Below are 14,020 nucleotides of genomic sequence, written 5' to 3'. Positions count from 1 at the left end.
TTATTGAGGTGGGGAAAGATGTCTTCAAAATCTTGGTTTATAAGCCATATATGACAAATCATGTGGCTAAGCTGTCACCACAGTTTTCTAAAATATAGGCTGAACAAGTTTGCATCAACATTGTTGTGAGCATAGTGGGGAGCCATCATCTCTATTGGATCCATTTCATTCCCTTTCTTGACTTAACATTCTGAAAATCTTCATGGGTTAACATAAAGCTTCCCTGGCTGACTTTGTACCAGCTTCACTGAGTTGTTGTGATAATTAAATGGGGGTGTAGGAACCATGTACACCACCTTGAGCTCCTTGAATAAAGGGCAGGGTATAATGAAATAGGCAATAAAATGATTAGTGCATACTGCTTTTGTGTAAAGCATGCAATGTGTGTCCTTACGCACTGGATCTTGTTCGAACTATATGTGGCATCCAGCACAAGTGTGTGATAAATAACTTTCCTCCTTCTCAGGCATTCGGCAGCACCATAGTAATCAATCCAGAAAAAGACAAAACCATGGTACAAGAGCTACTAGACTTCAAGGATAAAGTTGATCATATAATTGACATTTGCTTTTTGAAGAACGAGAAGTTTGTTAATGCCATGAAAGAAGCCTTTGAGACCTTCATCAACAAAAGACCAAATAAACCAGCTGAGCTTATAGGTGGTAGTTTTTCTTCTTCTTGTTATTTCAACTTATTAAGAATCCTACTAATAATAGTCTCAAGATGGTAGTGGAAAGCTCAGTGAAGATGCTGAACCATGTAAAAAAGATGAATTGCATGCTAGTAATCATTAGGCATCCAAAACAAAGCTGCTGCTAATACTATAGTGCCGTTACACAAATATATGGAGCAACCACACTTGGAATGCCCTGTACAATTCTCATTCCCTTGCCTCAAAAAGGATATTGTGAAACCGGAAAGGGTTCAGAAAAGGGTGACCAAGATGATCAAGGGGATGAAGTAACTCCTCTTTGAGAAAAGATTACAACATTTGGGGCTCTTTAGTTTGGAGAAAAGGCAAGTGATAGAAGACAGCAACCAACTTGGACAGCAACTCCAGTACTCCTGGAAACATTCATATAATCACAGCTGGCACAATTATAGTCTAGTGAAATACTTATTATAGCTAGCAGATACCTTGTGCAAGGTTGTATTTCTGAGTTTGGTTCTCGGTCAGTCTAGTTCCTCTGATGGAGTTTTGCAGCCCCTTGGCTGTGAGAGGGAATAAGAGGGCTGACTTCCAATCAGACCTGATATTTAAGAATTGGTCATACAGTCATACCTCGGGTTAAAGTAGCTCCAGGTTGAGCATTTTCGGGTTGCATTCCGCGGTGACCTGGAAGTAACGGAACGGGCTAATTCTGAGTTTGGCCGCTCGCTCATGCACAGACGACCCACACAGACGCGGGTTGCATTCTGCTCAGGATGCAGACGGGGCTCCGGAACGGATCCTGTTCGCATCCAGAGGTGCCACTGTACTTAGGAGCAGCAAGGTAGGCTGGAGAAGATGGTGGTTTTGAATGCTCAGAGTTTTTAGTTCCCTTTTGCTTTCCACAGTGATGTCACATTTGGTAGATGCTAAGGCTGTTGCTGGCATGACACTTCTTTTCTGTTAGAACTGACAATGAGCCAGTAGAGGTTATAGAGCACTAGCCTAGTCAAGAATAAACTAAGACTTGATTTAGGAGTTCCTACTCAGATCTATCTTTTCCTTTTTGGTTTTGTGTTTCTTCAGCTAAGTATGTGGATTCAAAGCTTCGTGCAGGTAACAAAGAGGCTACTGATGAAGAGCTCGAAAAGATGTTGGATAAAATTATGATTATATTTAGGTTTATTTATGGTAAGACCTGGTCTTCTTCTTTACATTAGGCACCCATGCATATCAGCAAAAAATATAGGCCCAATAATGCTGACTGAATAAGACTTAATGAATGAGAATAAGACTGTTATTCTCCCAGCTTGTTTTGGGGTTTAGGTCTGCAGGAATCAGAGTTAATTAAATACTCAAGATTGCATAACTCAGGTTCATTGCGTTAACCCACAGGAACTACGCACATCGATTTTAAAAAATAAATCTGTAAACTATTTGTGTTGTTAAATTTGGTGGGTCGGAATACATAGATAGCAACTGGTTCTAGCATAGAGCCACCCTGAGGAAATAATAAGAAGGTTGGGTCAAACCTTCCACTGAATCTCATTGCCATCTCAAAATAATCTATCAAGCCCCTAGACCTGTTTGGAATGAGGGGAGCTTCAGGGTTCCCCTCTGGAGAACATGCACTTGGAAAGGAGCTTTAAATCTGCTTCTCTTCTACAGGAAAAGATGTTTTTGAGGCCTTTTACAAAAAAGATTTAGCAAAGCGGCTATTAGTCGGCAAAAGTGCATCAGTCGATGCTGAAAAATCTATGCTTTCCAAGCTCAAACATGGTAAGGTTTTTTTGTTTTATCCTCTGCTAATTTCTTCTGTGTATACTTTTCATAGGAAATCCCCAATGTATGTTTTTGTACAATAAGTCACTTGAGTATTCTTTAGCCGTTGTGATGTGCATACATTTTTCCTGCACAGAGCGTATTCCTGTACAGTGGTACCTCAGGTTAAGTAATTTGTTCCGGAGGCCCGTTCTTAACCTGAAACTGTTCTTAACCTGAAGTACCACTTTAGCTAACGGGGCATTGCGCTGCCGCCACGCCCCTGGAGCACAATTTCTGTTCTCATCCTGAAGCAAAGTTCATAACCCGAGGTACTATTTCTGGGTTACCGGGGTCTGTAACCTGAAGTGTATATAACCTGAACCGCATGTAACCCGAGGTACCACTGTATAGAAAAACAATGTCATGTGTGAAGGATTCCTGAAAGACAGTGTCACTGCTGCTTTACTAGGACAGAGTAAAGAAATTCCTTCCAGTAGCACCTTAAAGACCAACTAAGTTAGTTCTTGGTATGAGCTTTTGTGTGCATGCACACTTCTTCAGATACACTGAAACAGAAGTTGCCAGATCCTTCTATATAGTGAGAAGGTGGGGAGGGGTATTACTCAGAAGGGTGGTGGGAATAGGAGATTGGCAGATAGCTGAGATGAGCCTGTTGACGACTCTTAACGACTGCAATAGGTCTTACAGGAAAAGGCAAGAGGTGAGAAGGTGAAAAATGGCTTAGTCATGTATAATGAGATAAGAATCCAATGTCTTTGTTCAGACCAGGTCTCTCCATGGTTTTAAGTTTGGTAATGAGTTGCAATTCAGCAGCTTCTCTTTCCAGTCTATTTCTGAAATTCCTTTGTAGTAAAACAGCTATTTTGAGATCTTGCATAGAATGTCCTGGGAGATTGAAGTGTTCTCCTACTGGTTTCTCTGTTTTGTGATTCTTGATGTCAGATTTATGTCCGTTTATTCTTTGGCGTAAGGTTTGGCCTGTTTGTCCAATATAGAGAGCTGAAGGACACTGTTGGCATTTGATGGCATACACAATGTTAGACGATGAGCAATTAAATAGTCCCGAGATGGTATGTGTGATGTTGTTGGGGCCAGTAATGGTGTTGTCCGGGTGTATGTGGCAGCAAAGTTGGCATCTGGGTTTATTTCAGGCTCTGGTGCCAGTGTCCGTGTTAAGTCTGATTGTAGTATTATTGTGGGTTAGGAGTTGTTTAGTGAGGGAGCACCAGCAGAACCAATCTGCAGCAGTGGCCACCAAACCAGCCACTCCTGAGCAGCACTGCAATACTGCCCTTATCTTCAACTTGAACTGAAACAGAAAATATATCTCTGCCCTCTTGTTAATGATGCGCTCTTAGTCACTTGTTGACAGTGACAAAATTCCTAACTGCAACTTCAATACACAACTGTCCTTTTGTAGAATGTGGAGCTGCTTTCACCAGTAAACTTGAAGGAATGTTTAAAGACATGGAGCTTTCTAAAGACATCATGATACAGTTTAAGCAGGTATGGGTACAAAGTGGCCATCCTTATTTCATCATTATCCGCTTGTGTTCAGTTACATCTGAAAAGGACATTGCAAGGACTCCCTCTTGCTTTGCTTTCTCACAACACGTATACCTGCCTCTCATAGAATTGTAGAGATGGAAGGGGCCACAAGGGTCATCTAGTCCAACCCCCCTTCAATCCAGGAATCTTTTGCCCAATGTGGGACTTGAACGCACAATCCTGGGATTAAGAGTCTCATGCTCTACCAACTGAACTACTCATACTTTAGTTCCATCAACACATTTTGGCTTCTGCATGCCAAATTTGTAATGCTGTTAAGGATTTTTGTTTTTTGTTGGAGCTAGTATGATGTAGCAGTAGATAAGGAAATTCAGCTTGAAAAATCTGGATTTCAATTTCATGAAATTTACAGGGTGACCTATGCCCAGTTTCCATCTCTGTTAGTTTGAAGGTGGTTGGGGAGGTGGGAGTTTATTTCTGCCACTCTGAGCTCCTTGGAGAAAGGATAGGATCTAAATATGGAGTGGGTGAATGGCTAATAATGCCTGTAGCTTGTTTGTCGTTCTGTATGGCAATTCTGTCCATTTGATTCTGTTGTAGTATATGCAAAATCAGAATGTACCTGGTAACATTGAACTCACCGTGAACATCTTGACTATGGGTTATTGGCCAACCTATGTACCTATGGAGGTGCACTTGCCACCAGAGGTAAGATAGCTGACAACACTTCCAAAATCAAATAAATTTATTGCCCTTCTTTGATGCTGATGACTATAAACTTAGTTTAAGTTAAGTTAAAATTAAACATTAGTTACCTAATAATTAGAAAGCTGGAAGATGGCCAAGAAATGTCTGAGATCGCATCAAGCTTTAGATTGGATATTTTGAGGGGTGATTATTTAAATTAAATAGGTTAAGTAAGTAATTTGGGAACCTCTCCCTTTGTAGCAGTAAAAATAAATATACAAAACTTCGAGAAGAGTTGAAGCTTCTTGCACTTTTTAAAAAAAGTATATTTAAACAATTTGGGATAGAGGTGACTTTATTAAATAATTCTCTTAAGAAGCTGTGGCACAATAAAGATTCACTTAGTTGAAACTAGCAGTCCTTAACTGAAAATTAGAAACTAATTCTAATCTTAAACCCTTTTGGTTATAAAATGCTGGTATTAAAATGACTTGAGTATAAAGTTTCGTGGTACAAATATAATAATGATAGAGCCTTTTCAGATAAGCAGTCAAAAAGTGGGGGGTGGGGGTGGGGAGGGCAGAAATAAGGAAATAATAGTTGATCATTTCAACTTTAAGCTCATATTTCTCTTCTCTTCAGATGGTGAAACTGCAAGAGATATTCAAGACATTTTATCTGGGAAAGCACAGTGGCAGAAAACTTCAATGGCAATCAACATTAGGACACTGTGTACTCAAAGCAGAATTTAAAGAGGTAATGTTTTCTTACCAGTATAGTATTAATCACTCATTGAAGTCATTTAGTAAATGTGGAATGTAACAGGTCTTTTTAAGTGATCAATCCCATTTTTTAAAATTGGTTTCTGGCTTTTGTTCAGCTTTATTGAACCATTTCTGCCTTATTTCATTTACAGTGGTGCCTCGCAAGACGAAATTAATTCGTTCTGCGAGTTTTTTCGTCTTGCGAATGTTTCATCTTGCGAAGCACGGTTAAGTCGCAACTGCACCTCTTCAAGCGGTTTTAAGAAAAAGGAAACAAACTTGCAATACGTTTTCGTCTTGCGAAGCAAGCCCATAGGGAAATTCGTCTTGCGAAGCAACTCAAAAAACGAAAAACTCTTTCGTCTTGCGAGTTTTTCGTCTTCCGAGGCATTTGTCTTGCGAGGTACCACTGTAATGTGCTTTTGTTTATTCATCAGTTCTGCCACCAACATCCTGTGCCATCATTGGATGAAATGCCCATCTTTTGGTGAATACCCACAAGAACAAGGCTTTCCATGATCCATCAAAAGTATTGAATTAGGGTCATTCCCCCCCCCCCAAATATAAGTATAAATATATTTGTGGGGGGTTGAACCCTGGATGAGCATAGACTTGTATTGGTTTCCAAGTTGTAAAAGGGTTTTATTAGGTTGAAACCAGCACTTTGAATTAAGCCTGGAAACAGGGAAACAGAGAAACATAATAGCTGGAGAATCGGGAAAACTGTCCTAACGAGGGTTTGCTCGGTATAGATTTCAGCATTGTTAATTCAGACTGTCTGCAATTTCACAACCACATTCATATCCAATCCTAAACTGGTCTAAGTGTTTCAGATACATATTTAAGGAAGGCAAACCATAGTTACACATAATGTCTTCATAGGGCATTAAGTACTCTGCTCTAAAGACAACACAGTTGTCATGTGGATAATATTTCCTTTTCTGCAGAATGGATGTTATTTCTGCAAGCTGTAGGACTTCCCTCTGCATGCATATAGAACTATCATTAAAGAAATTTCTTAAGTTTTCTAAGGAAATGCAGAAATGTTTTTATCATTCTTTTTTTCTGACAGGGGAAAAAGGAGCTGCAGGTTTCATTATTCCAGACTTTAGTGCTGCTTATGTTTAACGAAGGTGAAGAATTCAGTTTAGAGGAGATAAAACAAGCTACTGGAATAGGTTAGTATTGGATGCTCCTTGTTGTTTCTGAGTACTAGTGACTAAAAGACTAAACCATCTCCTTTCTATTCTAGAGGATGGAGAGCTCCGACGAACCCTCCAGTCACTAGCCTGTGGCAAGGCCAGAGTGCTAACAAAAAGCCCCAAAGGCAAAGATGTGGAAGATGGTGACAAATTTACCTGCAATGATGACTTCAGGCATAAGCTATTCAGGATAAAAATCAATCAGATCCAGATGAAAGAAACGGTACCTGTTTCCCCCAACCCACTTCAGATTACTGACATATGTTTTCTGGTCGCCTGATCAGTGGCCTAAATCACCCAGAAGCAGATCATTGGCAGCTGTGTTGACTCCAGCTTTCCATTTATGCTGCTGGAGTCATCAGGAGCTATTTGATATGCCAGAGGGACGGGTTACACAAACTTCTTTTTTCTGAGCTTGGGACATTAAGACACTTGCTCTTGACTAATTACAAACGAAAGCTGTCTTTTACATTAAATTAGATTTTCATTTTCCTAGTGTTTGGCAAAGCATCTATTTACATTGCATGCTTACTGGTTGAATTATTCATTGCCATCAGTTCCTTGCTGGGTGGCTTGCTAGCTATAGCTTATTCTTATAATATACAGTAGCACCTCGGCTTACATTACCCTCAGCCTAACGTAAACTTGAGGTTGTGAAAGCGGCAAACCTGGAAGTGTTTCTCGCACGCGTAGAAGTGGTTTGCCGCCACGCCTGTGCAGAAGTGGTCCCTCCAGCTGCGGAAACCTTGGGGCCTGACCAGAGTTCTGGAACGGATCCCGTCCGCAACCAGAGGTACCACTATACTGGTTTATTTCCATTTCCTTCCTGCCGCTAAACGCCCTCTAAAAGATGACCAGGAAGAGGGTGGAAATTATGTTTCATCGCAAATGTTTAAATCAGAGCTTCCCCTGAGCCACCAGGTCTTACTCCCCACACAGTTTTTCAGTTGCTGTTGGTGTTACAAAATGTGCATTCTTCTCATTGACACTGCCCGCACCCCAGCAAAAAGACTTAATATTTATTTAATGTAAAAAAAAAAAAATCACTTTCCATGCAGCTTTACCATTTAAAAATGAAAGCAAACAGGGCAGTTGTTGTTTTTTAAAGCTATAGAAGTCATAAAACACTAAAACATTTGAATCAATGTAACGGTAGTCACCAGTTTGGATGGCTTTAAAGAGGGGTTAGACAAATCAATGGAGGAATAGGTTATCAATGGCTACTAGTAATGATGGCCATGTACCTGTTCCAGTATTGTAGAGAGGATGCTACTGAACACCAGGTGTTGGACTATGAATGGCTGAGGGCTGTTGTGCTCATGCCCTGCTATAAGCTTCTCAATGGTGTCCAGTTCACCACTGCAAGAACAGATTGCTGGGTCAGCTAGACCTTGGGTATGATCTAGCAGGACTCCTGTTTGTTCTTAGCCAGATATACAATAATCAGCCTTTAAATACTATTGCAAAGGCCTGAACAAATAACAGCTTTTCAAACTGGTGCTTAAAATGCAGGATAGTAGGCATATACAGTTATGGGAAAGGTATTTCAAAGGCAGAATTCTCCTCCTGAGAGATCCTAATTATTAGTTATTGCCTGCCTGCCTGCCTGCCTGCCTGCCTTCTAAATGGCGACACCCAAATAATTAACTTGATGAACAGATATGGCTTGTGTAGAAGCAGGTGACTTGGAATACAAAGATATATTTAGGATATTCAGGTTTAGGGGGGTGGCCTTTCTTATCGGAAGTAGTACCTCATGGAACACCAATGTAATTTCATCTACCCATCCCAAATTAATGGCTGATTTAAATTAATCCATTCACTTTAGAGTTGACATAGTAAAAACTTTCTCTATTTCTGATATGTTTTCTTTTCCAAATGTCCTGCTCCTGCAGGTGGAAGAACAAGCAAGCACTACAGAGAGGGTCTTTCAGGATCGTCAGTACCAAATTGATGCTGCAATTGTGAGAATCATGAAAATGCGCAAGACTTTGAGCCACAATCTGCTCGTGTCTGAAGTATACAACCAGCTTAAATTCCCAGTAAAGGTAGAGTATGGGTGTTCTTTCTTAAACTATCGGCAGCAAAATTAGTCCTGCAAATTCTCTGCTTGTTACAGAACTTTCAAGTGAAAAATAGTTTTGTTTTTGAGAATGTCCAGTGTAGCAAAAAGGGATGCCGGTGGCACTGTGGATTAAACCACAGAGCCTAGGGCTTGTCAATCAAAAGGTCGCAGTTCAAATCCCCGCAACGGGGTGAGCTCCCGTTGCTGGGTCCCTGCTCCTGCCAACCTAGCAGTTCGAAAGCACAAAGTGCAAGAAGATAAATAGGTACCACTCCAGCGGGAAGGTAAACGGCGTTTCCATGCGCTGCTCTGGTTCGCCAGAAGCGGCTTAGTCATGCTGGCCACATGACCCGAAAGCTGTATGCCAGTTCCCTCGGCCAATAAAGCGAGATGAGTACCACAACCCCAGAGTTGTCCGTAACTGGACCTAATGGTCAGGGGTCCCTTTACCTTTACCTTTAGTATAGCAAAACCAGAAGATTTAGTCAGCAAATGATAAAGAATTCCAGTATAGGATAAGTTAGGAAGGCTGTGAGCTTTCAGCCCTCAAAACATATGCCTATATGCTATGTGTTATTACAATAGGAAGATTTTGTAGATGCAGTAAAGTGCATGTCCAAAGTCCACATGTGTTGTGAATCTTAATTTCTTTCTGTTTATAAACCTTTGCACCCGTGTGAAGGAATTGAATTAGTACACTAATATGTAAAAACTGAATGATCATTATATACATATTTTAATACTACCATGATTAAAAGATGGTTGCTGACTTCCTGAATTGCTTTCACAGCCTGCGGACCTTAAGAAGAGAATAGAGTCGTTGATTGACAGAGACTACATGGAAAGAGACAAGGAGAACCCGAACCAGTACAACTACATTGCATAAACACACAATGGGCCTTTCTTTGTTTCCTTTTCTGCACACTTGATGTTCTACTTGGTTGCTGATGGATAAGCAAACCTGTTGATCCCATTAAATTAACTTTTTCTACTACCAGTGGCTGAATGGAAGCAACACAAGGGGTGGGGTGGGGGTATAGTAGAGTGGGCATTTCAATTGATTTTCACGTGCCCATTTTGGTATTTACATTTTCAGAAGAATGCTGTTGAACTCTTCTTCGCATGATATTCAGTATGGTGTGCAGAAAACTGTATGGAAGTATCTGGTCTTTGTGGTTCCATTGGGTCCTTGGTCTAAAGGGAAGCCCTTTTTAAGGGTTTGATAATAAACAGCCAAAGTATTGATTTCACTATCACTCTGAATAACAAAGGCCAATCTTATTTCTTTGGAAATAAAATTACACTCCTGTGAATGCACTTGTAAGGCTGATGCTGTTCGTTGTTGTGGCACCCCATGCTTGGATTTGTGCAACCGTGAAAGTGCAGGGGTTAAAACTACTGATGCTCCCTTTGCTCATTGCCTTCAAACAAATAAAAAACATTATTAATGTATTTTAGTATTAGTAAAATACATTTTTTTAGTATTGCAAAGAAGAAAACGTTAACACTGTGTATACTCAGAAATTAATAACACCACAGTTGTTGGTTTGGGATTCCCTCTGTCTTTACGTAAGCACTACAAGAACAAAAAGCAGGGGGTTTCATCCTTTGCAGAATCCTACGGGGCTTCCTATTGGGCCAGGAATCTAGATGGCTTTTTTGTAGAGATGCATCTGGTGTCAGCTGCATTGTGCCTTGAATCAATCTGCCAGGCTTCCCAGGCTCTCCTTAACTGTATAGCTGCAAAGAATCTAGAAAGCTAGTCTTCTTCAAGTATTGCACAACCCTCAGAAGATACCAGGAAGTTGGGAAAGGCAACAAGGGCATTGAAGCCTCTTTCTGACTTTGGAACAACCTTCACCCCCACCCCAAACCTTTATACCCACAAATGGGTCAACATTAGCGTGGCTGCAGGGGTGGGGGAATAATCATATCCTCGACCTTCTTTTGTGTGTTACATTGTTTTTGAAGCTCAACTTTTCTGAATGTTGTTTGTTAAATTTGTTTTTGTTCTCATGGTTTCTCTTCAGGCTTCTGTTGGGAGTGCTCCTGTTTAACAAAAGCTGAGCAATTCTATACTGAGCATGACACAGTATTGATAACAGTTACAGCTCACCAGAGCTGACTTCCCAAAGCTCCCCACAACTACTTAAGCCAGAAAATCTTTTGACGGCTTATCTTCAGATTCTGCCCTGGTCACCTAGGAAAGGGCAATGCTTGCAGCAAAACAGACCCATTTTAAGTATGAGAGCCTGCCATTTACAGAGTAATATTGCTAGATCAAGTGAGGTTTGGGAAATCTTGGGGAGACGGTAACTAAGAATTCATCACACGATGTGCTTTTAAAGATTGTTCTGCATCAGCTGCAGGATGCCTCTTCTGCTGTTGCCATCCTTGCTCCACTTATATGTGATGTTTCTCAAAAGTGTCCCCCAGAATGAGCATTATTTATAGAAAATAAACTTAGGAGGAGTTCACAATGGGGAGTGGATGGAAATGAAAGCTGCTGTACAATTTGGTGTGCCTGATACAAATTTGTGATTTGAATGCCTTTTGGAGAAGGAAATAATTCCTTTTAAAAGAGAATTTCAACTAGAGCAAACTCTTATCTGGGGTAAGTTCTTTGGAAACTGCACCTTAATCCTATTCTGAAATGTGCCCAAAATTGTGATTGTGATCCATTCAATTGTCACATTTCTGCAAAAAACATTTTCCAGAAGCAGTGTGTTAAAATATGAACAAATAAGAAAACTAACAAACTATGCCTTTGCTTCACATTTTCCCCCCCAGTGAGCATTACTAAATTACTAAGTCACTTTCCCTATCTTCCAGTAATTGATATTGAGCTATGGCAAAAACTACTTTCCAGCCATATTCTCCAGCAACTCTTTTCTTTTTCCTGTTTTTTGCTGGAATCATGTGCCTGCTTTATTGAGCCATAAAGATATTTATAATAGATATATATAAATACATTTTCTTGCAGTGGGGTTAGACTGCGACCCAAACAGTCTGTCTGGCCAGACATTTTCAGATCTTCCTCTGTTGTGTGCAGTTCAAAGCAGTTGCATTTCTTTTAAAAACTGCAAATTTATTCTGACAAATATTTTTGTTTGGGGGATTTGTAAAAAAAACAAACAAAAAACTTTATACCATACAAAATGAATTATTTTTTCTTTCTTTCTGATTTAAATACATTTTAAAGAAAACCGTGACCATTTTGTTTCAAAACTAATGGCAAATGTGTTGTAAAGATTGTTTTGTTCTCTAGCTTACAAAAAGGTGCCAAAGTATATATGGTAAACTTTTTAAAAAGTAGAATTTAAAAAAAACTTACGTTAGCTATGGTTTGACTTTCCTGATCTCTTTCAGATGCTTATTTTTCTGTTTGTGTGTATATATATGTGTCCTGGTCTCTTAACTTTTCCAAAGCAGAGCATCTGTCGTAACTTTCTTTTTAAGACAAAATGTTTTTGGTTTTGTGCATTCTTAAAGTATCACTTTCATTTTTGAGCATTTCCTCCTTTTAAACACACTTTAAAGTTCTAAGAGTACAGCAGCATTCAAAAATGTAATATACTTTTTGTATAAAGTTATTCAGAAGAATACCTTTGGAGTTGGGTTGTGGAAGGAGGCACACATTTGTGGGAGGGAGAAATAACCTGTTCCTTCAAAAAAAAATATGTTCTACATACACAGGTCTGCAAATGGGGCATTGCATCCTTCAGTGCAAAAAAAAGTGAAAATTTCAAAGTCAGTGTATGGGTACAGCAAGTCTTTCCTTTGGTAAATAATGTAAATATGTGTCCTTTAAAAAGAGTGAGTCTGTTATCTAGGTATTTTGTGTCATTTAATAAATAATAAACAGTTTTGTGTTGCTAAACTCTTCATTTTGTCATGTGGTATGAAATGTGTGCCATGTACATTTGGGAGTGTTAAAATGTGTTGTTTTCTCTTGACCGCTTACAAATTCGTAAGAATTCTCACAGCCAAAAAAGTTGTACCTGAACCAACCCAAAGAAAGCACTTAAACTAGTTTGGCATTACATGTAAGTTTCAGCTTCACACACACTTTCCTGCCCTCTTCCCCTGTACTTCCCTCTTCAGACCAAACCATAGTTTGCTGCTCAATCCAAGCTACCAAATTATGGTTTGTGCTTCCTTCCCACCAAACCAGAATTGCAAGCCAAAATTTTATACTAGTTTCAAGGGGAAGGGTCAACTGTAGTTTACCACTTTGGGAAGTAATGTCAGACAGCTTTGTTGCAGAAGAAATTGGAAAGGGGGGCACTCGCATTCCAGAGTTGCATGTGCCATGCACAAGTGCCATGCACATGCGACTCAAGTTTTTGTCTTATTCTTAGAACTTGTATAGCCTTGTAAAATTGTCCTCCTTTCTTGGCTGCTGGACACAAGGAGGTCTGTACCAAAAACTGTTGCAGTGCCATTGTGCAGGTGTGCATACCACATTGATGCTGTCTTTAGGCCTGCTTGCCCACTCCTTGGTGGTTCTTAAGAAGGTTGCTTTAGTGTGGGTAAACATCTGGCAAAACTTAATTTGATTTTAGATACAGCTGTTTTCAAGGCCAAAAGCCCAATAAAATAGCATTTTCACATAGCGTTTCTAGCCATTATAATAGTAATTCTTATGACAGAAGAGACATGGGGTTGGTTCCCTATGTCTATAAGAGCCCCCTGAGGCTGGTTCCTTTGTATTTCCAGGAAGATCAACTGCAGATTGAAATCAATGAATGTGGGTAAAGCAAATGACCTGGGCTCCTTGTATGCACTCATTGTGTATTTTGGATGTAGCATACAGAGAAGACTTTTAAATGAACTTTCAAAAGCTGCACAGATGCCTGTGCCAGGAAAAACCTGGTTCCATCGTCACCCACCTGCTTAAAGTTAGCCAGCCATATGGGCCAACAACTGCTGACCTAGCCAAGATTTGTTAAGCCCAGGGGCCAAATGTGATCCTCCAGGTGTCAGAAGCCACAATTGGGCAGGTCAGCAGTAAAACACCCAGTGTCGGTGAAGCTAATGGATTATTCCAGGGGTTGGCAACCTAAGGCCCATGAACCACAAGCGGCCCACAGGGGTTGTTTAACCAGCCCTGAGCCACCCCCAAACCAGTGGCGTAGCGTGGGTTGTCAGCACCCGGGGCAAGGCAAGTAATTTGCGCCCCCTAACCTGTGGATTTGCGCCCCCTAACCCTAACCCCCAGATGTTGCGCCCGGTGCGGCCGGCCCCCCTGCACCCCCACGCTACGCCACTGCCCCAAACCGAGCTACCCGCTTGGCGAGTCCCTGCGCGCTGTGCTAAACTGGCACAGCATGGGGACTTGCTTCTGCGGCGCCAGAAA

At 40.6% G+C, this 14,020-nt stretch overlaps 1 protein-coding gene across 3 annotated transcripts in view; it reads left to right on the top strand.

The window, feature by feature from the left end:
* CUL4B (cullin 4B) overlaps positions 1–12,541 on the top strand; it is a 32,071-nt gene extending 19,530 nt beyond the window's left edge. For 2 of the 3 annotated variants that reach the window (XM_082207212.1, XM_082207210.1), the window contains 10 exons: positions 467–659; positions 1,736–1,840; positions 2,318–2,428; positions 3,855–3,940; positions 4,544–4,651; positions 5,273–5,386; positions 6,467–6,572; positions 6,647–6,819; positions 8,492–8,644; positions 9,452–12,541. In XM_082207212.1, coding sequence (XP_082063338.1) covers positions 467–659; positions 1,736–1,840; positions 2,318–2,428; positions 3,855–3,940; positions 4,544–4,651; positions 5,273–5,386; positions 6,467–6,572; positions 6,647–6,819; positions 8,492–8,644; positions 9,452–9,547 — 1,245 coding nt within the window. In that variant the 3' untranslated portion in view covers positions 9,548–12,541. The remainder of the gene's footprint in view (positions 1–466; positions 660–1,735; positions 1,841–2,317; positions 2,429–3,854; positions 3,941–4,543; positions 4,652–5,272; positions 5,387–6,466; positions 6,573–6,646; positions 6,820–8,491; positions 8,645–9,451) is intronic. The other variant, XM_082207211.1, reaches the window with a different exon arrangement.
* The last annotated feature ends 1,479 nt before the right edge of the window (positions 12,542–14,020 follow it).

The sequence above is a fragment of the Podarcis vaucheri genome (genome assembly GCF_965113315.1).
Source record: "Podarcis vaucheri genome assembly, chromosome: Z".
Lineage (NCBI taxonomy): Eukaryota > Metazoa > Chordata > Lepidosauria > Squamata > Lacertidae > Podarcis > Podarcis vaucheri.
Note: the sequence above shows the minus strand (reverse complement) of the source record. Positions and strands in the feature narration are given on the sequence as shown.